The following is a 27,779-nucleotide window of genomic DNA, read 5'->3' as shown; positions in this document are numbered from 1 at the left end:
AGGTTCCAGGTTTGTTTGGACCTGTGGCAGAGGAGGAGGAAAATGTCCGTGCGCCTCGTCGTCGTCTCCTCAGTTGGACATTTCTTTTTTTTTATAGACACACAGACGCTTAAAGACACGGCGTCTCTGAGGGCTCCTCTCTCTCCCGCAGTCGTGACGTCCAGCTCATTACCGGGCGGAGAAAGCGCAGGAAAGTGGACATCAGAGACAGCGCACGGCTCCGTTTTAATGAGGCGGAGGCGCCACCGGCTCCTCTGAGGACGTTTGGTCTTTCCACTCTTTAGGAACGATCTGTCGGCAATTAACCGGAATATTACTCACCTGTTCAAAACACTGTCAAAACAAACCCCCTTTTTCCCACATAATGATCTGTGACCTCGTTATAAACAGTGAAGACGAGTCTCTCTTTGTCCTCCTCGTCTCAGGGCAGAAGTTTGTTTCGACCCTTATTTACCCTTTGTTTTGTTTCTATCTCATCTACGAGGCCAAACGAGTCTCTGAGCTCCGTTGTTTTCTTTCGTACGAGATGAAGCTCCCACGACTGGATCATTTAGAGAAAATAATTGGACCTCGGTTCATGTGACAGAGAAGACGTTGAACTGTGGTCGTAGATACTTTCTCTAAACCTGACCTGGACCTCGTTTCTTCTTCTACAGCTGAAGCTCTGATCGGCACTTCCTTGTAGGGATGCACCGATACCGATACCAGTATTGGGTATCCGGCCGATACCACATGCTTGCACTCATACTCGTACTCATTCATGAGGTCCCGATACCAGAAACCGATACCATTTGACGTGAAGAGGTGAGGAGAGAAGAAGCAACAAACTGGAGAATAGTTTAGTGTAAACACAATAATCCACATAGAGCTGACTTTATTACAGACTGCGCTCTCTAAACCAGAGTCTGAGCTGGATTTAACCAGAGCTTAATGTTGTTCGTGCTGCAGCGTCTGCAGTGTTTACAACATACAGGCTAACGTCGCTAACTCGCGGCTAACAGTTTTGGCCATTCTGACGCCGTTTTAAGCCCAGGGGTTTATTCATCTGAAAAACTAACCCAGCGACTAAAAAGTCCTCAGAAAATCCAAATGAAAGACATACAGCATGTTTATATTGAGGGAAAATGAGCTGCAGCAGAACAATGAAAACGCTGTAGCTTCTCGCTAAGTTACTACAAACACACGAGAAAATCTACAGGAGCTGAAGTAAAGACGAAAAGAGACCATTTAAGGAACATCTCAATACTATTGTTAAATAAAAACACATACATGAATAAAGCTCAGGCATTGAGGAGCTTTAGGACATGGGCTTTTCTGTCTATGATGGACAGAGACGTAATAATAAATTATATTGAATGAAAATAAAATAAATAAATAAATGGCATCAGCACAATTCTAATATAACTGCTCTTAAATGTGTCGCCGACTTTACTTAAGGAAATGTACACGAGTAAATTAACTCATTACAAACCAATCTGCTGTGAAAAAAGTAAGAATGTTGAAGAAAATGCCTCGTACTCGTATCGGTATTCGGTATCGGCGAGTACTTAAATCCAAGTACTCGTACTCGTATCGGTTTTAGAAAATCCCTACTTCCTTGATACTGAAGCTCCTCAGGTGAAACATAAAACTGTCCTCGCTTCATTTGGAAACGTCTCCTGAGCCACATGTTCCCCCTGAAGAGCCGTGGGCGTCCGGAGCCTGTGCCTCAGAGACAGATCCAGCCCGTTATCGTGGTGACGTCTGCAGGGACAGGCTGTGAGGCTGTGGATCGATGAGGGGCTGAGGGGGCTGTAATGAGCTGATGTCTGAGGAACACTGGCTCCACATCTCCTCCACAATCAGACTTAATGTCCTTCATGGGGCTTTTGATGTTCACTTTAAAGAGGGGTATTCTGCAAAATGGACTTTTCCAAGCTTTCCATCATGTTATTCTGTCACTCCCTCATTAAAAACATGGCTGAAGTGTTGCCTTGGCACATTCACGTATTTCTGAGTAATCTGTAAAAACTCTGATGGCGGCCATTTTAGGGATAGGTTTTTGTCACTTTTTTGTTGAATTTTTGTAATTTTTTGTTGAATTTTTGTTGTTGATTTTTTGTAATTTTTTGTTGAATTTTTGTCATTTTTTGTTGAATTTTTGTCATTTTTTGTTGAATTTTTGTCATTTTTTGTTGAATTTTTGTCATTTTTTGTTGAATTTTTGTTGTTGAATTTTTTTTTTGTTGAATTTTTGTCACATTTTTGTTGAATTTTTGTCATTTTTTGTTGAATTTTTGTCATTTTTTGTTGAATTTTTGTCACATTTTTGTTGAATTTTTGTCACATTTTTGTTGAATTTTTGTCACTTTTTTGTTGAATTTTTGGCTGATGGCGGCCATTTTAGGGATAGGTTTGCCTGAGTCCTCCTAGGAACGCCCCCACCTCCTGGAGACGCCTCCGAGCTTTGGTCACCAGCCGAGTAACCAACCACTGCTCCTCAGCAGAGCCCCCTCCCCACTGATGCCACAGACAGCGTGTGGAGGGGGCGTGTCTAAAGGCTCAGAGGTTCTTAACCCCTTAACTCCCGCCTGAACCGAGAGGATCTTTTTCCTCATGTCAACAGATTTTTTTTCCATCATTTTTTTTGTTGGGTATTCAACTCATTTTTGTAACTTTTTTGTCATTTTTTGTCAAATTTTTATCACATTTTTGTATTGTTTTTTTTGTCACATTTTGTCAAATTTTTCTTTCTTTTTTTTTAACTTTTTTTGGTCAAATTTCGTATTTTTTTTGTCACATTTTTTTTTTTTGTCACATTTTTAAATCAAATTTTTGTCATTTTTTTGCCACTTTTTTATCAATTTTTCGTCACTTTTTTTTCACATTTCCATCATTGTTTTCGTCTCAGTTTTGTTGCTATTTTTTACATCTTTTTTCCAGAAGCTCGGTTCAGGCGGGAGTTAAGGGGTTAAAGAGACAGAGGCCTATTTCAAGACATTCACTACAGCCATTTTGAGAGAGACATTTTCTACAAGGCAGTTATTCTAATTTACTGCATTTACAGACCAACAGAAGGTTTGTCATCATTGTAGTGAGATATAGACTGGTGCTATGGGACTGAAAAAAGCAGAACACCCCCTCTTTAAACATTTTTAAACTCTGTATAGTCCCTTTAATGTCAAAGATTGTCACAAAACAGACGCTACTGAAGCTCCAGTGTCAAAATGCACAAAGACCATGGAAGAAAATGAGCCAGTCTCGGTAGCAACTCTCCAAGAAAGCAGACGACAACTGTGTGCACGTATATAGGTGGAAGCACAAGTCCAGATGACAACTATGTGTTTCTTTCATCAGCTTCTAGCACCATCAGAATCCTCCCAGGGCCAGCCGTGGCAGCCCCCGGTCCCCCCCACACACAGACATTTGTCAGGAGGAGCAGGTGATGGATCTGAGCGGAGTTCCTTCTGCCTGACCGCGCTCCTCATCCTCTCATGCCTCAGGACATGCACAGGCTTCTTTATTAGAGCGAGTGTCTCTGTCAGCGCTTCTCCCACATCCTCCCCATCACCCACCGCTCTGTTCTGCAGCGGGGTCGCTCACCTTCACTGTCACAGAGGGGGGGGCAGGGACTCTTCGCCTTTATAACCACATGTGCCACGTCAGAAAGTCCCACAAACACTGGATACAAATACCAGAAGACTGAACTGATACAGGAATCCCATTTGAGCCCATAATTGGAGCTCTGTAACGACAGGGAGAGAGGGTTTCATGCATGTGGTCTCCCTAAAGTGACAGGATGTTCAGTTCAGTTCAGTTTATTACGAATATACAGTAAAAACATTTACACATGTGTTCATGGAATAATGCATATTCATAAATGGGACACCCTTGAAGCAACAGTTAGCTTATATATGTGGCCCAAGATAAGACACAACATTAAAAAACACAAACATACATTAGTAACCTCGGAAACATTACCTTTGGTGCCCATTTCCTACCTAACCTAACCTACTCTAAACTAAAACTACCTTTCCTTACATTTACTACCTTAGGAATGTATCAATTAAAAAGGGTGCACACTATATGCTCACACACATTAGAACATATTACCATCAGACACAAGCTACTTTAGTCTTTTTTTTTTCTTTTTTTAGAGGTCCAGCTCGGGTTTATTGTATTTTCTTTGAAGCTCAATGTTTAATTTCTTTTTTTAAATGGCCAAAGATCTTGCAGTTTTAATGTCAATGTTCAGATTGTTCCGCCACACTAAGACTTGTGCACTGGAGTGTCCGCTTTTTTCCCTTTCAGAGGGTTTTATGTCTTCTGTTGTGATCATGAGCAGGTGCAGAGGTTGTGATGAGTTGAGCCAGTCTGTCCTTAGGTCTAGACATGACATTATACATTATACATGCATTATGAAAGAGTTTCAGCAGCTTATATTTATAGAAAAAGGAGTCAGCGGGGCTGTCAAAGAGATGGCTGGAATGGTTTTCTTTTGAAGGGCTTGTCATTTCAAAATAAAGCTGGGGAATGTGTTGCACCAGATCACGTTGCAGTAATTTAGATGGGGATCCAAAAGGGAACGACACAAGATTAAAAGTGCCTTAAGAGGAAGAAAATGTCTCAATTTAAAAAAACAAACCAACATATTTGGATATTTTTTTAACAAGATGATCAATATGATTTTTGAAATTTGGGTTTTCGTCAATTTGAATTCCAAGAAATGTAAAGCAGTTTAGTCTTTCAATATTTACACTGTTTATTGAGATAAATTTTCAAGATTTCTCCTGATGTTGATGAGTCAATGGGGACAGTTCCACACCCGCCAGAGAACACCAACGATTCTCTCTGTGCGGAACATTAAGGAACATCTGAATGAAGAGGAGCCCGGTGACTTTGTGCTCATTCTGAGACGATCTGCAGCTGAGGGAACACGGGGATGGAGCGGGGATTTCCTAATCATTATTGTGTCTATTTGTTGCTAACCAGTGTTGTTTTTGGCCTTTTAGTTTTAGTGTTTTGTCACATTTGAGTCATTTCTAAATGTGATCAGGTCTCTGGTGAACTGAGACTGTACGAGTGGTGGAGCGATGGCCACTTGTGAGAGGAGGTGAGTGCTCTGATGGGAGCCCCGCTGACATGTCGCTGCTTTGTGTTCTTCCTTAAAGAGGGGGTGTTCTGCTTTTGTCAGTCACATAGCACCAGTCTATGTCCCACTACAATGATGAGCAAACACTGAGTCTCTTTTTGTTTCCTTTATATTCAGGGAAACGTATGAATAAGGTTTTCTTTCCTTTTCCCTTCAGTGCTGAGGCGTGAGGTGCAATAGTGAAGTCGCTCTGACCTCCTCATGCCCTCTCCCTCTCTCTCTCTCTCTCCGTATGGATGAGTGGGCAGTGCCAGGCTGCCTCCGACCTGGCATCTGCACTGCAAAAAGTGGATTCTAAGCAAGTAAAAAATGTCTTACTTTAAGAAATAAGTTCTTATTTTTTCCCTAAAAAGTAATAATGTTTTGCCGCAAAGTTTTCTTGAGAAAAAAAAAATCTTGTTTTAGGAAATAAAATCTGGCCATTTCTTGTTCAGATAAATTTGCTAAAAACATGATAATTTTTCTTGTAACAAGAAAGAAAAACTTTTTGAATCTTCTTCAGTTTTAGACAAAGAATATTTTTCTTATTTTAAGACAAACTCAGATCAACAACTCTTAATGTAAGAACTGCTTCTCACAGAGATAAAACATTCCATTCTGTAAAGTGGGCGGCTCGGTGGCACAGCGGTTAGAGCCTCAGCTTCACAGCTCGAAGGTCCCGGGTTCGATTCCCACCAGGACGGAGCCTTTCTGTGTGGAGCATGTTCTCCCCGTGTCTGCCACTAAAAACATGTACGGTGATTCTGACCATCAGCCTGGCTCCACATCATGGAGACGGGTCTCCGGGCGCAGCAATACTTTCCTTAAATATTAGTATTTATTAAGAACATTTTACTCAAAAATGTGTTTAATTTAGAACATTTTACTTAAATCAAGCAACATTTAAGTAAAATATCCACAATTTTTCACTAAATAAGAATGTTTTCCTTAAATTATTCCATTTTCTGAGGACATTTTTCTTAATTCTAGCTGTTTATTTACTTAAATTTAGTGTTTCTTTCTTGTTTTATGATGAGAAAAATATTCTAGAAATAAGAATTCTTAGCAAGAAAAAAATGGCAGAATTTTTTCCTTAAAACAAGACAAAATGTCTCATTTTAAGATTTTTTTCCCCTTGTTTTTAGTAGGGCACTTTTTGCGGTGTGTGCCCATAGTTTCAGGCGTCGCACAGGGATCGGACGCGCCGCCGTTCCCAGGGGCCTCCGGGGGCCGCTCTCCCCGCGCCGCCGAACAAAGCGCTCATTCAGGGATGCAATCGGCCGGGGCGGATCGATATCCCATTACAGAGTCTGTGTGTATCTGTCCCGGAGGTGGAGGGCAGGCTGACGGGTACGGGTCTGACGGGTACGGGTCTGACGGGTACGGGTCTGACGGGTACGGGTCTGACAGGGCCGCGGTGAACGTCTGTGAGGCCCCGGGCGCGGCGCTCGTCCTCGCTGTGGTCGGCTGAGCGTTTCTGAGGCTCCTCACAAACCCATCTGTTCAAAACAAAGAGTCGAGTGAAGCAGCGAAACAACAAAACCCAGAACCCTTTAATGACATCATGCAGGGGGTCGGCAACGTCAGGCCCAGGGGCCAAATCAGGCCCTCAAGCACAGAACCTCCGGCCCCCAAGATGATTTTGAGAAATATTATGCAAATAAGATAAAATACCTGTTAAAGTTCTCTTACAATGCGAGAAATAGTGTCAGTATTTTTTAGGGCTGCAACTAACGATTATTTTGTCATCGATCAATCTATCGAATATTTTTACTATTAATCGATGAATCGCTTGGCTGTGAATGTCATACACTGCAAAAAGTAATTAACTAGATCAGTATAAACATCTCAATTTGAGCATAATAATCCACATTTTAGTTGTTTTGACTGGTTAAGAAGATGTTGGGCATTTGTCCTGGATTATTTCACTTGTTCTGAGATGTTTCTGACTCGTTTCGATACGTTTCGTCCTTATTTCAGGTCATTTTCTTTGCCAATGGGGTAAGAAAGTTGGTCTCATCTCATTGGCAATTTTACTTTCTTATTTCAAGCGAGATTTACCCTAGAACTGGTCTGAAATGTCCTCAAACAAGCAAAGCAAACTCGGTCCGATCAGGAAAAGTGTCTAAATGAGTGAAAACCGCTCAAAACAAGAAACATTTCCTCAATTCAAGTCATTTAAGCCAATGCTTGATATTTATTTTCTGTAGTGTAGGAAAATTGGATAAAAAAAAATAAAAAAATCATCACATGAAGCTAAAGTGGCGCCGCTTGAGGACGTGTTGATGGAGGAAACTTAAAGTAAATGTTTGTTGGAGGCTCTTGGCGCTAATTCTGCTTCTGATTGGACGAGACACAGACGGATATTTATGAAATTTACAATATACAAAACACTACAGACCCAAACTATGAAAAACAAAGTAGGTTTTCATCAAAAATACTACATTTCATGTCATTTTTGCTCTATTTGAGTCTGTGTGAACCAGAAAACGATTAATCGATTACTAAAATGGTTATCGACTATTTTAATAATCGATTAGTTGATTAGTCGTTTCAGCCCTAGTATTTTTAAAATGTCCTGTCAGAACGTCCCGCCTGGTCATATTTAATGTTAAACAGTGATTCTCTACTGGTGGGTCACGGAACCATTTTCAGAGGGTCGCGAGCCTATAGGGAACTTTTATTGAATAGTTTCCATCTGAAAGTGCATGGAAGCCCTAACTGTGTGTCTTAAAATGAATGTTATTGGGTTGTTTTGATCATAATTTCAGTCCTAAAGGGAAAAACTTGCCTGGAAAAGACAATATTTTATACGATATATGACAAATGACAGTTTTATTTGGGTCCTCGACTCGTCATCCGAGGGTAATGGGTCTCAAAGCCCTGACACTCGGGAACCACTGACGTAAAACATCAGCATTTGTAGAAAATGGTTCTTTACTTTCGGGACGATGTTGAGGTTCGGCCCTTGGGTGTTTTGGCTAGGGCTGCACAATATATCGCAAAAAATATCGTATCGCGATATTAGCTGATGCAATATCCGTATCGCGAGAAGCCACAATATATCGCAACAAGATCCACCCATTTTTTTTTTTTTTGCAAACTCAAACTCATGCATTGAAGTCATGTGTAAAAGTTCAGTTTTAGTTTAACATTTACTAGCTTTGTTAACCCCTTAAATCCTACCTGAACTGAGCACATTTTCTCCAGTTTGGCTTTGCCCCAGTCCAAAACTGAGACGAAAACAATGATGGAAATGTGACAAAAAAGGGACAAAAAGTTACAAAAAAAATACAAAAAAATGACAAAAAAAGACAAAAAATGTGACAAAAATGTGACAAAAAAAATGTGACAAATTTGATAAAAAATTTACGAAAAATTACAAAAATGAGACAAAAGCATGACAGAAAATGGCTAAAAAATGTATGAAAAATGACAAAAATGTGATTAAGAATTGACAAAAAAAATGACAAAAATGTGACCAAAAAATTACCAAAAAAAAAATAAAAAATGACAAAAAAGTTACAAAAATGAGTTGAACACCCAACAAAAAAATGATGGAGAAAAAAATCTGATAACGTGAGGAAAAAGATCCTCTCGGTTCAGGCGGGAGTTAAGAGTTTAAATTCTACCCTTGTTTTGGTCCTGATTGGGTGTTTTTTAAGTCTTCTTTTGACACAATTTGCTGAAGAAAATGGAACATATCGTGAAATATCGTAATAATATCGTTATCGCGATATGCACAGCCATATCGCATATCGCAAGTCACTTCAATATCGTTCAGCCCTAGTTTTGGCGATGATGAAAATCGTCCCACTGCGATGCGAGCTTTCCTCCCCCTGACATCATGTGATCCAGAGTCACGTCCAGAGGTGAGAGGACGGGGGAGAAGGAGCCGTCTGATTGTCCGGCGTCGGCGTGAGCAGAGGGAGCTTTGACCTTGAGGCGTGACTGTGGCGCTGACGTCCTCCCGCCTCCTGCCCTGGAGATGATTGGCCAGTTTCACCCAACCTTAGAACCTGAGAGGTCCCAGCGCATTGTGAGAACCTGGAGACTTTTACATCAAATGCCCCACGTTTTCACTCGGGATCAGAGCGACCAGGGCACTACAGAAAGTAAATATCAAGCATTGGCTTAAATGACTTGAATTGAGGAAATGTTTCTTGTTTTGAGCGGTTTTCACTCATTTAGACACTTTTCCTGATCGGACCGAGTTCGCTTTGCTTGTTTGAGGACATTTCAGACCAGTTCTAGGGTAAATCTCGCTTGAAATAAGAAAGTAAAGTTGCCAATGAGATAAGACCAATTTTCTTTCCCCATTGGCAAAGAAAATGACCTGAAATAAGGACGAAATGTATCGAAACGAGTCAGAAACATCTCAGAACAAGTGAAATAATCCAGGACAAATGCCCAACAACTTCTTAACCAGTCAAAACAACTAAAATGTGGATTATTGTGCTCAAATTGAGATGTTTATACTGATCTAGTTAAATACTTTTTGCAGTGGGGACGGTCGGTGAAAATGAAACGACCCCGGGATGGATTCTGTCTTTTATACTTTTTAATGAGGGAACAAAATAATAACCGTCATTTGGACGTTTGTTCGGCTGCTTTGTTTATATATTTGTTAACATTAACGACGGCAGATGCTGAGTTTGAAGATCGGACGGTTTCAAACAGGATGTGGAGATGAAGGACAAGGTGATGAAACTGCTGGTTTTCTTAAAGGCACCGGATTATTATTTTCTTGTAATGCAGGGGTCGGCAACGTCAGGCCCGCGAGCCACATCCGGCCCTCCAGCACAGAACCTCTGGCCCTCGAGATTATTTTGAGAAACATTATTATGCAAATAAGAGATCAAATTCCTTTTACAGTGCTCTAAAAATGCAAGAAAGTATTTTAAAAATGCCCTGGCAGAATATCCCTTGGTCCTACAGTGTGTAACGTAAAACAGTGATTCACAACTGGTGGGTCTGGACCCAAAAGTGGGCCGTGGAACCTTTTTCAGTGGGTCGCGAGTCTATAGGAAACTCTTTTTTCAATATGTTCCATCTGAAACCGCAGGGACTTTCAGATTTCAAGGCAAATCTACTGCTTGTTCAATAAAAACTTGTGCGGGAAAACACAGCATTTTGTACGATATATGACGAATGAAGGTTTTTTTTTTTTTTTTCACAAATATGTTTATTGATATTTTCAATTTTAACACACACATACACAAACACAAGGAAATAAAATAAAATCCCTCCCCCCACCCTAAAACCCACCCTTCACTCAATTACAACAAAAATTATTTTCTACAAATCAAAGTCCTTTACAAGGCGTAGAAAGGGCAACCAAATGTCTTTAAAGTCTTCCAGTTTTCCTTTGGCCATGTATGTCAGTTTCTCCAGCGCTAAGTTACTGCTCATCAGTTTAATCCACTGTTTCACTCCAGGTCTTTCTGTGTCCTTCCATTTCAAAGCAATCACATATTTCGCCTGCACCAAAGAAAAATTGACAAGTTTCTTGTTTTTTGTATTACATTTGAAGCTATTTGGAAAGATTTGCAATATACAGAGTTTACCATCTAAGGGCATTCTACATTCAATTAAATCAGAAATGAGCGCACAAATTTGCTTCCAAAAGATTTGAATTTCCTCACACTGCCACATACAATGATAAAGTGTCCCCTTTTCTTTACCACATTTGACACAATCATCAGGAATATTAGGGTTGAAATGATGGAGTTTCACTGGTGTGATGTAGGTTCTAAACAACCACTTGTACTGCACTAATCGGAATCTTGTGTTGATAGTTTGTTTTTGTGTGAGTAAACAGGAGTTATTCCACTCCTCAACTGAAATGTCTGTTTCCATATCGCATCTCCAGGCTTGCAAATATGAAAGACTACTTTCTTTTGAGGCTGTAATCAAAATATTATAAAATTTGGAAAGTAAGCCCCTACTGTGATGATGGTTAACAGCCATATTTTCTATAGTGGACAGTGGGGGCTGCACAGTCGACTTCAATACATTAGTAACAAAACTTCTGACCTGAAGATACTTAAAAAAATGTTTCTTAGGCAAGTCGTATTTGTTTGTCAACTGTTCAAAAGACATTAGAACTCCATCATTGTACAGATCCCCTATTTTACACACACCTTTATTCATCCACATTTTAAAGCCCATATCAGCGCGTGCAGGTTTAAATGTAACATTGCCCCAAATGGGTGACAGAGTTGAAAGCTTAGACTCCTCGTTCAAAGCAACATGTGCCTGGTGCCATATCGAAACTGTGTTTCTGATTATTGGGTTTTTTGTATTTTTTAGCAGCTGTTTAGTTTCAGCTGAGTAAAGATAGGATTTTAATGACGAATGAAGGTTTTATTTGGGTCATTTGGGCCGGTCGTCCGAGGGTAGCGTTGGGGCCCGACTTGGGAACCACTGGTCTAAAACTTTGGCATTTGCAGAAAAAAGTTCTTTACTTTAAGCTACAATGTTGAGGTTCGGCCCTTTGTGTTTTGGCGAAGATGAAAATCGGCCTCAAACCTGCCGACCACTGTTGTAATGGAACACATTTTGTGGGGTTTACTTTATTGATTTTGTTTTGTTTGTTTTTATACTTTATTGTCCCCGTCCTTCGATGCCACAGAGGAGACCCGTAAGGAGCAGGGGGGCCCGTCTCCGTGATGATGTGGAGCCGGGCTGGTGGTTACCTGGCTGGAGGATTCACCTGCACATGTTTTTAGTGGTGGGGAAACCCGAGTACCTGGAGGAAACCCACACACCTCAAGGGTCCATTTTAGTTCCCGTCTTATTTTTGTTGTACTTGATCCCTTTGGGAAAGATCATCCAGAGGTTCAGTGATGTTTCTTTCCACCTATTTGCTGACGATATCCAGCTTTACTGCTCCTTTAAACCGTCCGAAATCCAGAAGTTAAACTCTCTGCTCCATCGTCTAGTGGAAATAAAACAATGGCTCAGCGATAACTCTTTGCAGCTCATTGCAGACAAAACGGAAACCCTGGTAATCGCACCTGATGATTCAATTCCAGGGATTAAACAGTTCCAGGGTGACTTAGGCCAGTCTGCAAAACCAAGCCTTCAAAACGTGGGAGTTATTTTTGACAAAGACCTGTCATTAGTGCAGCACTGTGAGCAGATAACCAGGAACTGCTTCTTCAGGAGGACCCGCATATCCCCTATTTTAAAACAGCTTCATTGGCTGCCAGTGTCCTTTAGGATCAAGTTTAAAACTCTGGTTCTAGCCTTCAGAGCCGTGCATGGTCACTTCACTTCACTTCACTTTATTTCATGTCCCCGATAGGGCAATTAGTTTTGCAGCACAAGATACATAAAAATAGATACATAAAAACAGACAAGAAAAATAAAAACTCATTCAATCACCAGTACAAGCAAGATGCCGAAGTGCAAAACCTTACAACAGAACAAGAGTATACTACAACTTTTTTTCCCCTCACACTGAATTTGGTGCCTGTAAACTCCTTTTATACTCAGCGTTTAGAGTGGAGATGGCTACAGGTATGAAGGAATATTTGTATCTGTTTTTCCCCACCAATGGAGCCCTAAGCCTCGAACCAGAAGGCAAGTAACAGAATTCACCATGAAGAGGATGAGCATCATTAGCCAGAATACTCAGAGCCTTCCAGAATACAGGTCCGAAAGTGGAGTCTGAGGAGCTCCCAGAATCTTAGCACTCACATTTACAATTTTGCTGAGTGAGTTTTTCGCTTTGATGTTAAGGTTACCAAACCAACACATCATAGAAAACGGTAGCACTGACTCGACACAAGATTTATAAAACAGTCTCATTATGGTCCTGTCCACATGAAGGTAAGCCAGTTTCCGGAGGCAAAACAGGTGCTGCTGCCCTTTCTTACACAGCTTCTCTGTGTTTTCATTAAAGTTGAGCCTATTGTCAATCAGCGTCCCCAAAAAATGGTCAGGCTCCTTCTTATATCAGTGCTCTGGTCCAGCCTTACACCCCTGTGAGGCTCTGAGGTCTGAGGATCAGGCTCCTTCTTATATCAGTGCTCTGGTCCAGCCTTACACCCCTGTGAGGCTCTGAGGTCTGAGGATCAGGCTCCTTCTTATATCAGTGCTCTGGTCCAGCCTTACACCCCTGTGAGGCTCTGAGGTCTGAGGATCAGGCTCCTTCTTATATCAGTGCTCTGGTCCAGCCTTACACCCTGTGATGCTCTGAGGTCTGAGGATCAGGCTCCTTCTTATATCAGTGCTCTGGTCCAGCCTTACACCCCTGTGATGCTCTGAGGTCTGAGGATCAGGCTCCTTCTTATATCAGTGCTCTGGTCCAGCCTTACACCCTGTGAGGCTCTGAGGTCTGTGGATCAGGCTCCTTCTTATCTCAGTGCTCTGGTCCAGCCTTACACCCCTGTGAGGCTCTGAGGTCTGAGGATCAGGCTCCTTCTTATATCAGTGCTCTGGTCCGGCCTTACACCCTGTGAGGCTCTGAGGTCTGTGGATCAGAATCTGCTGAAGGTTCGAGTCTCCGTACTCGAGGTGACCGATCCTTCCAGGCTGTTGCTCTCAGACTCTGGAATGATCTTCCGCCCTCTTTGCTCTATTGACTCTGTTGATTCTTTCAAAAGCGAACTTAAGACACTTTTATTTGTTCAAGCTTTTAAGTAGCTGCTTTTGGGGCTGCTGTGATTTCTGTGTTGTTGTGACCCCTTTTTATATTGCATGTAATTTCTGCTTTTAACTGTGTTGTGACGCACTTTGTGGCCTTTGCCTGTGAAAGGTGCTGTATAAATAAAACTTACTTACCCTGAAAAGTGACTGAAAGTCGATAAACTCGTCCCTGCGAAGAGTCGGGATGTTACAGAATGAGTTTGGACCGAAACTAGCATTGACCTAAACAAAACCTAAAGGCAGAGAAGTTTTAAGATCCTAAACATGACCCTCTCCTCCACCTCCTCCTCCTCCTCCTCCTCCTCCTCCTCCTCCTCCTCCTCCTCTCGCTCAGGCACATGACGTTCGTTTTCAAAGTGACATCTCGTGCTTTCAGGAGCAGCTTAAGCGTCCGGCTGCTGTGATCACGCTGCTCCTGGTTAGTGTTATTACATTAAAGTCAGAGTCTCCTGTGGAGCTCTTCCCCCAGAAGCTCTCCCACCCTGGAGCTCTCCCCCCTGAAGCTCTCCCCCTGAAGCTCTGCCCCCCCTGGAGCTCTCCCCCTGCCCTTCAGACGCTCTGGAGGACCAGCACAGACAGACACGCTCTGGGCGCAGCTCCTCGACTGGACATGGAGGGTCAGAAATGCAAAACGGGTGAGACCTTTACTGTCCTTTACTGTCCTTTACCAGCTGCTCTTCATTATAAGAACGGCTGCAGTGATGTAGGTGGTCCGTGTCTTCATCAGGGTTATCGTGTGGACCTTCAGAGCAATGTGTGAGTCACATCTGTGCTGAGACCCCAAGGTCAAAGTGGGAAACACCTCCAGAGGTGAGAAAAGGACAGAATGGAAACGAACCGACCGGACACTGTGGTGGAAACAAAAGCCGAGGAAAACCGAGCGATTTCAACATCAGGAAACAGGAAGAGTCGGCGTCTGCAGTGGTGTGGTCGCTGTCGCTGTCTAAATGTCTCTCGATTAGAGGTTGACCGATATATCGGGCCGATCTAGCTCCGATAAAAGCCGATATCTCCGGGACCCAGAGTGATCGAGACTCTTTGTAGAAGGTTCACACTGTCTTCTTAGGTTAAGTCTATTACAGTTTTGTTTCTTATAGTAAGACAGAAGGTTCAGTTTACCTGCTTGACTAGTGATCTTCCTCAGAAGCGCCCCCTGGTGGTGGAGGTGCCGTGTCGTAGGCAGCTTACATGGATTTTCCAGTCAGTAGGGAGAGCTTACGCCCCCTACTGACCGGCGCCTTCTCCAGGATGGCCTCCCAGGTGTGTGATAAGGTGTAGCTCCCTCGTCCCGGTTCACGGATGTTGATGTTTCCTGATCTCGATGGCTTCTCTGATCCAGCGGTGGGACTTGTTGCTTTCGGCACGGGTGACCCTGGCTTTGTCCCAGTTCATGACGTGGTTTTCCCTCTTACAGTGGTCTGATATGGCTGATCTGAGATTTTCTTGCATTGCTTGTTCTTTTGTTGCTCTTGTTTGTCTGTCGCCCGTCTCCTTTTCACATTCTTTCTGGTGTTTCTTTCTTTCGCGTGCTGAATGATCGCCCCGTCTCCCCCGCATATGTTTTATTGCATGATATTTCCGGTCCTCCAGTGATCGAAACTAGTCGAGCAGGTAAACTAAAACCTTCTGTCTTACGATAAGAAACAAAACTGTAATAGTGATCGAGACTTCTCGTTTTCCTGGCGTTGGAAAGAGCGACGTCAGGGCTTTAAACCTCCCCCGGCCTCAGAGGGACAGAGAAACTTTACAATGAAACTAAACCTGTCACTATAGGGCTGTGCGATTTCGATTATTACACTAGACCAGGGGTGCCCAAAGTGGGGCCCGTGGGCCAAATTTGACCCGCCGGAACAATTAGGTTGGCCCGCCAGAGGGTGACCTACTTTTGCGCCGCATCTGGTTAATAACTCTCTCTCCCGTTCATTCTCAATGGCAAATATGGTTGCAGTTCACTGTTTGTCCACCAGCGTCAAATTGGGGGCGCTGTTTCACTCCTTTCACAAAGTTAAGGAAACACTGTTGTGGTGTCTTGGTGTTTATCAATCACAGAGCGTCGTAGCATCAACTTTCCCATTTTTCCAACTTTTTTTTTTTGCAAAAATCGTTGACATCTATGACTTATAAAAGAATTGATGCTGAACTGACACTTTCAAAATGATATAATGTGGCATTTTCCTTGACTTAAAGAAATGAATGAGCTAAAGTCACTGTAGGTGTTGTTTCCATTTTGCTCTATATCGCTACAATAATTGATTTTGTTCTACTAAAACTAGGCTTTTGTAGCATGTTAACCCCTTAACCCCCACCTGAACCGAGCACATTTTCTCCAGTTTGGCTTTACCCCCAATCCAAAAGCTCCTGGAAAAAAGCTGTGAAAATAGCAACAAAACTGAGACGAAAACAATGATGGAAATGTGACAAAAAAGTGACGAAAAATTGATGGAAAAAAATGACGAAAAAATGACAAAAAATGACAAAATAATGACATAAAAGTTACAAAAATGAGTTGAACACCCAACAAAAAAATGATGGGAAAAAAAATCTGATGACGTGAGGAAAAAGATCCTCTCGGTTCAGACGGGAGTTTAGAGGTTAATTGCATAGATTGAAATAAATGCAAAGGTATACCAAAAAAGAAAATAACGTAACTTTTATTTTTTGCAGTTATGTATTTCTCACTTGACATCGCCGTGTTTGGCCCGTGACCCACAGGCACTTTTTCATTTTGGCCCTCGGAGACAAAAAGTTTGGGCCCCCCTGCACTAGACGATCACAAAAAGAGCATAATCGAGAACAAACGATTAGTAAGGATGCCCTCCCGTCCGTCCTGTGCGGTTTGTCTGATCAGCTGAAACACCAGCGCAGCGACAGGACTGTAAATAACATAATACTAATATTTTTTGTACCTAACTCTTAGATAACACCACTGTTCAGAGCTCACCTTGTGCTGAAGGAGAACAGCTGTTCAGAAGCCTCGATCCTTTGCTCAGGCTCTGGTTTTGTTTAGTAGAAAAGTCTAAAACTCTTCTTCAGGAGCAGATCAACGGAGCTCAAACAAACTCTTGTTACTTCTGCTGCTGAGATGATTGTTTCTGTTCCCTTCACATTTCACTAAAGGCTCAGGCTTTGGTTTGACATAAAAACATTAGCGCTGAGTGATGATGTCATCAGGCCGTGCCGCTCTGTTGGACAGGTGTGAGGGCTGGCCAGCAGGGGGCAGGTGAGAGGGCTGGCCAGCAGGGGGCAGGTGAGAGGGCTGGCCAGCAGGGGGCAGGTGAGAGGGCTGGCCAGCAGGGGGCAGGTGTCCCTATAGGATTAGTTTAGAAACGTGAGCGTATTAAAAAAAAAAGCTTTTATTGTCCAAAGAAAATGTCGTCCATAGTTGTTTTTTTAAAATAATAATAAAAATGAATAAATAAAATAAAGACCTACCTGTCATATGAAGCTCAGAACCTGGAGGATTCAAACGCTGAGTTAGTTTTATCCTCTGTAGTTGTGTTTTTGATTCCCCTGCTAGCAACAGCATGCTAAAGCTAATCAAAGCTGGACAGAAACTATGACTGGATCACCTAAAGTCATGAAGTAAAATCAGCCACTGCCGGAGCTGAGAGGTCGTGAGATCTGGGACGACGAGACGAGACGTTTTTGTCCTTTTCGATGTAAACACAGGATCCCGGCTCCTGCTCTTCAAATGATCGGAACTAACGTCGAGATTAGATTCATTTCAGTTTGAGTTGTTTTGACGGTGAAGGTTTGTCCGTTTGACTGAGGTCACTTGTTCTGAGATGTTTCTGACTTCGTTTTGTCTTTATGTCGGACACATTTACAAACCAGTGGGGCGACAGTGAAGAGTGAGGACATTTTGGGTGGTCCTCACTGATCTGAAGGACTGAGGGCAGGGGCTGGACTGGGACTGAAAAACAGCCCTGGACTCTGGTCAGCCCGGCCCAAAGTAGCGTAAATGTGACACTTCCACAAATACATGTGTGAACCTCTGACCCCCCGCCTTAACCCAGAGCATTTTCTCCAGTTCGGCTTTACCCAAATCCAAAAGCTTCTTGACTGGAGAGCAACACTGTAACGCCTCATTTGAAAGCTCAAATCTAGAAAAGTGACGGTAACTTTTTGTCACGTTGTCGCTGCATTTTTGTCATGTTTTTGTTGCTTTTTCATGACTTTATTTGTGGCTTTTTGGTGTGTTTTCGTCACTTTTTTGTCACTTTTTTGTCACTTTTTTGTCACTTTTTTGTCACTTTTTTTGTCACTTTTTTGTCACTTTTTTGTCACTTTTTTGTCACTTTTTTTGTCACTTTTTTGTCACTTTTTTGTCACTTTTTTGTCACTTTTTCGTTGTGTTTTTGTCTCTTGTTTTTCGTTTTTTTTTTCCCTGTTATTGTTGTTTTTTCATTGCTTTTTTGTCACGTTTTCGTCACATTTTGTTGTCACGTTTTTGTCGCTTTTTTGTTGCTTTTCCAGCACATTTTTGCTCTTGGGATGCTTTTCTTTTAAGCTTTTAGATTTGGGTAAAGCTCGGTTTTGCCCGGGGGTAATATAAGGGTGAGGTAAAGTGAGAGGCGGGACCGGTGGCCCAGGAGCCAGTGGCCCCTCTGTGCTCTTCCAGAATACAGGACATATGGCCGGTCCGCCCCTGGCAAGATGTGGCTTTAGGGTCAGGGTTAGAATTGGGTTTAGGTTTGGGTTAAGGTTCGGGGCCCTGTCGATGAGTGTCCTCACTAAGATAGAAGTACACGATTGTGTGTGTGTGTGTGTGTGTGTTTTGTTGTTTGTTTGTTTCTGTTTCTAAAAGTGTCTTTGAGGCATCGAACCTGAAGTATCGTGAAAGCACCGGTTTAACCTCTTAACTCCCGCCTGAACCGAGAGCATTTTCTCCAATTCAGCTTTACCCAAATCCTGTAGGCCAGTGTAACGCCTCATTTGAAAGCTAAGACCTACAAAACTCATCTAAATGGATCTTTTTCCTCACGTCATCAGATTTTTTTCCCCATCATTTTTTGGGGGGGTTTCAACTCATTTTTGTAACTTTTTTGTCCATTTTTTGTCAAATAGTAAAAAAAAATTCACTTTTTGTCACATTTGTCCTTTTGTTGTCAATTTTTTGTCCATTTTTCATCAATTTTTAGTCAAATTTTTGTCTAATTTTTGTCAAATCTTTGCTACTTTTTCATATTTTTTTGTCAAATTTTTGTCACATCTTCATTGTTCATCATTGTTTTAATTTTCATTGTCAATTTTTTTTAAATTTTTTTGTCATTTTTTGTCATTTTTTTTGTCAATTTTTGTCACTTTTTCGTTGTGTTTTTTCGTCTCTTGTTTTTCGTTTTTTTTTTCATGTTATTTTTGTTTTTTCATCGCTTTGTCGTCACGTTTTTGTCACATTTTGTTGTGTTTTTGTCACTTTTTTGTCGCTTTTTTGTTGAGTCTCCTCACTAAGATAGAAGTACACGATCGTGTGTGTGTGTGTGTGTGTGTGTGTGCGTGTGTGTGTGTGTGTGTGCGTGTGTGTGTGTGTGTGTGTGTGTGTGTGTGTTGTGCTTGTGTCTCGTGCTCTTCCTTTGACCTGCAGTAACCCCGCTCACGTGCGCTGCTGTTTGGAAACACACAGGAAGTCGCTCTCGTCCAATCACAGTGTTTTGTCCAACAGTGACTTCCTGTTCTCTGTCGTCCTGTGAAAGACGCAGGTCCATCAGTCGGTCCAGTCTGGATCATGATCATGTGAGTGGAGGCGTGACTGTGGCTCCAAGTCGTGTTAAACGTGAGATCAGAGTGAACTAAACATTATAGTGTCTAGTGTCTAATAAAGGGCGTACGTTTGTCCATTGTCGGGCCGTGAAGCTCTCGTGTTTTTATCATGTGATCATTTCAGTGTCCTGGACAGTCAGAGACCAGAGCAGCTTCGTGTTCTTGCCTGAGAGGAGGTGAAAGAACTTTCCTCAAAATTGAGATGAAAACAATGATGGAAATGTGACAAAAAAGTGACGAAAAATTGATGAAAAAATTACAAAAATATGACAAAAAATGACAAAATTTGATAAAAAAATGACAAAAAATGACAAAAAATGACAAAAAATTGACAAAAAATTGACAAAAAATGTGACGAAAAAATGACAAAAAATTGACAAAAAAAATCACAAAAAATGACAAAATGTGACAATTTTTTTTTACAAAAAATGGATAAAAATTTGACCAAAAAATGAAAAAAAAAAAGACTAAAAAATGACATAAATCTGATAAAAATGTACGAAAACATGACAAAAATGTGACAAAATGTGACAAAAAAGTTACAAAAATGAGTTGAATATCCCTAAAAAAATGATGGAAAAAAAATTTGATGACGTGAGGAAAAAGATCCTCTCGGTTCAGGCGGGAGTTAAGAGGTTAAGAACCTCTGAGCCTTTAGACACGCCCCCTCCACACGCTGTCTGTGGCATCAGTGGGGAGGGGGTTCTGCTGAGGAGCAGTGGTTGGTTACTCGGCTGGTGACGAAAGCTCGGAGGCGTCTCCAGGAGGTGGGGGCGTTCCTAGGAGGACTCAGGCAAACCTATCCCTAAAATGGCCGCCATCAGAGTTTTTACAGATGACTCAGAAATACGTGAATGTGCCAAGGCAACACTTCAGCCATGTTTTTAACGAGGGAGTGACAGAATAACATGATGGAAAGCTTGATAAAGTCCATTTTGCAGAATACCCCCCCTTTAATGTAAAGAAGATCCAGGAATGTGAGGAGTCGGAGAGAACAGAAGCTGTGAGGGAACACCAGGGAGACACTGCACATATTGATTTGTTCTTTTCTGAAACTCAAGGTCCAGGTGACAAACCATCCATCTGTACAAAACAAACAAACAAACACACACACACAAACAAACAAACAAACAAACAAACAAACAAACTCTGGAGTATCAGTGAGTATCTTCAGTTTCCCCGCGGGTCGACTGACTTCTTCATGGAAACACATTAGTCCGTTCAGCCTCGTCTTCACCGCGAGATCTGTTGCTTTGTTCGTGTTTAATGTGACTGAAACTTTAAGCTCCTCCCCTTTCTTTCATTCGGAAATGAGCCTTGAGCTAAATCCGGCATGTTTACATCATGAATATGCACCGTCCCATTCAAATGAATGAATACAAGGAAATGGAAAATGGTCCGATATTTGAGTATGTTGCAATATCGGATATCGGCCGATATCAGAGGCTTTAAAATGAGCCTCTCACGTCTCCCTCAGCCTCAGGGCAGGAGAAACATCAACAAGTTTGTAGCTATTTTATGTTTTTTATGTTGTTGACTTTTTATTACCACAAGAAATAGAGATTTACCGTTTTTTGTTTTGGAATCTGCTCTTTTTTTTGAGTTTTGAGTTTATCGGCCTCAGAAAGACCCACCGCGGTCGACCTCTCAGATATATTAATTTATGTAATTTATTTATGAACTATTGGCTCTTTGAGAGAAGCTCCTTCCTCGTATAATCATAAGCCCTGGTATTTAAATCTCTATGTTTTTCTCTATATTTTCCCAATTTATTGCCATTTTTTTAGATGGAAAAAAAAGGAAAAAAAGAAACATTTTTTCTAACTTTTGCCAAAAAAATGTATAACAAACATTTTCCTTATTTCTATTTTCTCAATATTTTCCAATTTAGTCCCTTTTTTTTTTTTTGTGCAAATTTGCCACAGTTTCCCCAATTTTCTCCCGTTTCTTCCCAGATTCTTCCACTTTTTTTTCCACATTTCTTGACATTGGACGAACCTGTAAATGTGCAGATCTTCCAAACATTATTGTTTCTGTTTCTGTTTCTGGTTCTAAAAGTGTCGTTGAGGCATCGAACCTGAAGTATCGTGAAAGCACCGGTTTAACCTCTTAACTCCCGCCTGAACCCAGAGCATTTTCTCCAGTTCAGCTTTACCCAAATCCTGAAGGCCAGTGTAACGCCTCATTTGAAAGATCTACAAAACTCATCTAAATGGATCTTTTTCCTCACAGCATCACATTTTTTTCCCATCATTTTTTGGGGTTTCAACTAATTTTTGTAACTTTTTTGTAAATTTTTTGTCAAATAGTAAAAAAAATGTCAAATTTTGTCAATTTTTTGTCATATTTTTATCAAATTTTTGTCACTTTTTCATCATCTTTTCATCATTTTTTTGTCAATTTTTTGTCAATTTTTTTGTCCATTTTTGTCACATTTTTCATATTTTTTTGTCATTTTTTGTCATTTTTTGTCAATCTTTGTGACATTTTTGCCACTTTTTCATATTTTTTTTTGTGACCCCTCAGATGAGTCAGGGGACGAGTCCTATTTTTTATTTATTTTTTTGCAAATTTGCCACAGTTTCCCCAATTTTCTCCCATTTTTTCCCAGATTGTTCCACTTTTTTTTCCACATTTCTTGACATTGGACGAACCTGATGTTGTAAATTTGCAGATTTTCCAACATTATTGTTTCTTTTTTCTGGTTATAAAAGTGTCTTTGAGGCATCGAACCTGAAGTATCGTGAAAGCACCGGTTTAACCTCTTAACTCCTGCATTTTCTCCAGTTCAGCTTTACCCAAATCCTGTAGGCCAGTGTAACGCCTCATTTGAAAGCTAAGATCTACAGAACTCATCTAAATGGATCTTTTTCCTCACGTCATCACATTTTTTTCCCATCATTTTTTGGGGGGTTTAAACTCATTTTTGTAACGTTTTTGTACATTTTTTGTCAAATAGTAAAAAATGTTGTCACTTTTTGTCACATGTCCTTTTGTTGTCAAATTTTTGTCGATTTTTTGTCAATTTTTTATAGAATGTTTGCCACTTTTTCATCATCTTTTCATCATTTTTTTGTCAATTTTTCGTCATTTTTTTGGTCAACTTTTTGTGACATTTTTGCCACTTTTTCATATATATTTTTGTCAAATTTTTGTCAATATTTTGTTACATTTTCATCATTTTTTTGTCCATTTTTTGTCATTTTTTGTAAAAAAATTCGTAATTTTTTGTCACTTTCTGTCTTTTTTTTCCATTTTTTGTCAATTTTTTGTCAACTTTTTGTGACATTTTTGACACTTTTTCATCATATTTTCATCATTTTTTTGTCCATTTTTTTGTCCATTTTTTTGTCATTTTTTTTGTCATTTTTTTGTCACATTTTTGCTTTTTTTCATACATTTTTTGTAAATTTTTGTGACATTTTTGACACTTTTTCATATTTTTTTGTCCAATTTTTGTCCAATTTTTGTCCAAATTTATCAATTTTTTGCAATTTTTTCATCATCTTTTCATCAATTTTTTGTCACTTTTTGTCAAGTTTTCGTCACATTTTTTGTCACATTTTTGCCACTTTTTCGTATTTTTTTTGTCAAATTTTTGTCCATTTTTTGTCCGTTTTTTTTAATCCAAGAGCGACTTTATAGACCAGCGTGTGGAAGAGAACCCGGACCCTGATGGATGTGTTTATGATGTCCAGCGTTGTGCCCCGTGTTGTGCCCCGTGTTCTGACCCGTGTTCTGACCCGTGTTCTGACCCGTGTTCTGACCCGTGTTGTGTCCCGTGTTATGCCCCGTGTTCTGACCCGTGTTGTGCCCCGTGTTGTGCCCCCTCAGATGAGTCGGGGGACGAGGAGGCCGCCGCCCAGTCGACCCAGGCCCAGGCCCAGGGGACTCTCCGTCTGCTGGGCTCGAAGCTGGAGGACCTGAGCACCTGCAACGAGCTGATCGCCAAACACGGGGCGGCGCTGCAGAGGTCCCTGTCGGAGCTGGAGGCGCTGCGGGGCCCCGGCGAGGGCTCCGAGAAGGTCAAGGCGGTCAACGAGAGGGCCACGCTGTTCCGCATCACCTCCAATGCTATGATCAATGTGAGTATGAGAGCGGGACGAGTGAGAGCCAGGTGGGTCAGGCCGTTTATCTTCCTCCCATGGGCGTTAACCCGTTAACTCCCACCTGAACCGAGCACGTTTTCTCCAGTTTGGCTTTACCCCAATCCTAAAGCTTCTGGAACAAAGGTGTGAAAATAACAACAAAACTGAGACGAAAACAATGATGAAAATGTGACAAAAGTGAGAAAAAATTTACGAAAAAGTGAGAAAAAATTGACAAAAAAGTGACAAAATTTTCTACAAAAAAGGTACAAAAAAATGATAAAAATTGACAAAAAAGTGAGAAAAATTTGACAAAAAAGTGAGAAAAATTTGACGAAAAAATGGACGAAAAAGTGACAAATTTTTGTACAAAAAAGGTACAAAAAAATGACAAAAACTGACAAAAAATGGACGAAAAAGTGAGAAAAATTTGACGAAAAAGTGAGAAAAATTTGACGAAAAAATGGACGAAAAAGTGAGAAAAAATGGACAAAAAAGTGACAAAATTTTTTTACAAAAAAAAGATAAAAATTGACAAAAAAATGAGAAAAAAGTGAGAATAATTTGACGAAAAATTTAGAAAAAATGGACAAAAAAATGACAAAAAATGTACAAAAAAGTGAGGAAAAAATGGACAAAAAATTGACCAAAAATGGACAAAAAATGGACAAAAAATGGATAAAAAATGGACAAAAAATGGACAAAAAAAATTACAAAAAAGTGAGAAAAATTGGCGAAAAATTTAGAAAAAATTGACGAAAAAGTGATAAGAATTTGACAAAAAATGCGAATAATTTGACGAAAAAGTGACAAAAAACTCACGAAAATTTGACAAAAATGAGACGACTTCCCAACAAACAAAGTGATGAAGAAAAATCTGATGATGTGAGGAAAGAGATCAAAGACATGAGGCGTTACACTGGCCTACAGGATTTGGGTAAAGCTGAACTGGAGAAAATGCTCTGGGTTCAGGCGGGAGTTAAGAGGTTAAGGGAGCACTGCTGTTTTATCTTCTCTGTTCTGTCCTGATGCTGGAGATCACAGAGACACGTTAAAAACACCTTCATGTCTGGCCCGTGTTTGGCCCGTGTTTGGCCCGTGTTTGGCCCGTGTTTGTAGCCGGACGTGTCTCTGCTCAGGTTTGACCCGGAGTGAGAGGGTTCACTCCGACACCAGAGCTGACACCGGATCGCAGAGACACCCGGGACAGGAATAGCTCGTACCCTCCTCTGTGGGACGGCCCCGAGCTTCTCACTTCACTGTGGACACTGTGAGAGGAGCTAGCAGGGGCTAACAGGAGCTAGCAGCAGCTAACAGGAGCTAACAGGAGCTAACAGGAGCTAACAGGAGCTAGCAGCAGCTAACAGGAGCTAACAGGAGCTTTGGTCTGTTTGGACTGAGCCTCAGGTACCGTCCTTCGCCTCTGCATGTCCTCTGGCCTGGCTGAGATTCAGTTTCCTTCAGTTACGGGACTAGTTTTATAGTTTTACTGCTGAGGGAAGTGTCATAACTGTGTTTGGGAAGAGGAGCAGACCAGAGCTTCCATAAGAGTGCCCGGTGTCTGTGCCCACACTGGTCCTGTCTGAGGCTCCACTGTAGAACCTAGAACCTTCACTGTAAGCTATTGCAGACCGGCTCGTCTTCAGGGTGAAAGTCCTGAGGCAGTTCTGCATTGACAGTGCCCCCCCCCCGGGAGGCGGGGTTACTGTTGTCCCCCCCCCTGGAGGAGGGGTTACTGTAGTACAGCTCAGGTCAGGGCTCGGCCAAAAAAACACATATCACAGTTTTCTTTCGTTTAAACCATGATTTTGATTTTCTCACAATTGATTTGTGTTTTAAAGGCGACTAAAGACTTCTGCTTCTTCTTGTGTTTAGACCTAGTTTAGTCCTGGTTTAGTCCTGGTTTAGTCCTGGTTTAGTCCTGGTTTAGTCCTGGTTTAGTCCTGGTTTAGTCCTGGTTTAGTCCTGGTTTAGTCCTGGTTTAGTCCTGGTTTAGTCCTGGTTTAGTCCTGGTTTAGTCCTGGTTAAGACTTGTTTCAGTCCTTGCATATTTTGACGTCCTTCAGTCATGGTTCAGTCTGTGAGGTTGTCCAGGTTAGACCTGATTTAGACCCAGTTTTATCTTGGTTTATTTATTATTGAGACCTTGGATTTAGTAATCGTTTGGTCCTGTTTGGTCCTGGTTTGGTCCATTTTAGTTTGGTCCTGGTTTTAACCTCGATTTCAGTCTCTGCTTTAGTCTAATTTATGTCTTGGTTTAGTCCCGGTTTGATCCAGATTCAGTCTGTGATTTTGTCCGATTTAGACCTGGTTTAGACCTGGTTTAGACCTTGTTTAGACCTGGTTTAGACCTAGTTTAGACCTGGTTTAGACCTGGTTTAGACCTAGTTTAGACCTGGTTTAGACCTGGTTCAGACCTGGTTTAGACCTGGTTTAGACCTGGTTTAGACCTGGTTTAGACCTGGTTTAGACCTGGTTTAGACCTGGTTTAGACCTGGTTTAGACCTGGTTTAGACCTGGTTTAGACCTGGTTCAGACCTGGTTCAGACCTGGTTTAGACCTGGTTTAGACCTGGTTTAGACCTGGTTTAGACCTGGTTTAGACTTGGTTTAGACCTGGTTTAGACCTGGTTCAGACCTGGTTCAGACCTGGTTCAGACCTGGTTTAGACCTGGTTTAGACCTGGTTTAGACTTGGTTTAGACCTGGTTTAGACCTGGTTCAGACCTGGTTCAGACCTGGTTCAGACCTGGTTTAGACCTGGTTTAGACCTGGTTTAGACCTGGTTCAGACCTGGTTTAGACCTGGTTTAGACCTGGTTTAGACCTGGTTTAGACCTGGTTTAGACTTGGTTTAGACCTGGTTTAGACCTGGTTCAGACCTGGTTTAGACCTGGTTTAGACCTGGTTTAGACCTGGTTTAGACCTGGTTCAGACCTGGTTTAGACCTGGTTTAGACCTGGTTTAGACCTGGTTCAGACCTGGTTTAGACCTGGTTTAGACCTAGTTTAGACCTGGTTTAGACCTGGTTTAGACCTGGTTTAGACCTGGTTTAGACCTGGTTTAGACCTGGTTTGCACCTGGTTTACACCTGGTTTACACCTGGTTTAGACCTGGTTTAGACCTGGTTTAGACCTGGTTTAGACCTGGTTTAGATCTGGTTTACACCTGGTTTAGACCTGGTTTAGACCTGGTTTAGACCTGGTTTAGACCTGGTTTAGACCTGGTTTAGACCTGGTTTAGACCTGGTTTAGACCTGGTTTAGACCTGGTTTAGACCTGGTTTAGACCTGGTTTACACCTAGTTTAGACCTGGTTTAGGCCTGGTTTAGGCCTGGTTTAGACCTGGTTTAGACCTAGTTTAGACCTGGTTTAGACCTGGTTTAGACCTGGTTTAGTCCTGGTTTAGTCCTGGTTAAGACTTGTTTCAGTCCTTGCATATTTTGACGTCCTTCAGTCATGGTTCAGTCTGTGAGGTTGTCCAGGTTAGACCTGATTTAGACCCAGTTTTATCTTGGTTTATTTATTATTGAGACCTTGGATTTAGTAATCGTTTGGTCCTGTTTGGTCCTGGTTTGGTCCATTTTAGTTTGGTCCTGGTTTTAACCTCGATTTCAGTCTCTGCTTTAGTCTAATTTATGTCTTGGTTTAGTCCCGGTTTGATCCAGATTCAGTCTGTGATTTTGTCCGATTTAGACCTGGTTTAGACCTGGTTTAGACCTTGTTTAGACCTGGTTTAGACCTAGTTTAGACCTGGTTTAGACCTGGTTTAGACCTAGTTTAGACCTGGTTTAGACCTGGTTCAGACCTGGTTTAGACCTGGTTTAGACCTGGTTTAGACCTGGTTTAGACCTGGTTTAGACCTGGTTTAGACCTGGTTTAGACCTGGTTTAGACCTGGTTTAGACCTGGTTTAGACCTGGTTCAGACCTGGTTCAGACCTGGTTTAGACCTGGTTTAGACCTGGTTTAGACCTGGTTTAGACCTGGTTTAGACTTGGTTTAGACCTGGTTTAGACCTGGTTCAGACCTGGTTCAGACCTGGTTCAGACCTGGTTTAGACCTGGTTTAGACCTGGTTTAGACTTGGTTTAGACCTGGTTTAGACCTGGTTCAGACCTGGTTCAGACCTGGTTCAGACCTGGTTTAGACCTGGTTTAGACCTGGTTTAGA

At 41.5% G+C, this 27,779-nt stretch overlaps 1 protein-coding gene across 1 annotated transcript in view; it reads left to right on the top strand.

Annotated features, from left to right (window-relative positions):
- The window catches only part of osbp2b (oxysterol binding protein 2b), an 81,569-nt gene that overhangs the window by 18,171 nt on the left and 35,619 nt on the right, over positions 1-27,779 (top strand). The window contains exon 3 of the mRNA XM_079552288.1: positions 23,360-23,610. Within this exon, the coding sequence (XP_079408414.1) occupies positions 23,360-23,610 (251 nt within the window). The remainder of the gene's footprint in view (positions 1-23,359; positions 23,611-27,779) is intronic.

The sequence above is a fragment of the Gobius niger genome (assembly GCF_951799975.1).
Source record: "Gobius niger genome assembly, chromosome: 1".
NCBI classification, from domain to species: Eukaryota; Metazoa; Chordata; class Actinopteri; order Gobiiformes; family Gobiidae; genus Gobius; species Gobius niger.
Note: the sequence above shows the minus strand (reverse complement) of the source record. Positions and strands in the feature narration are given on the sequence as shown.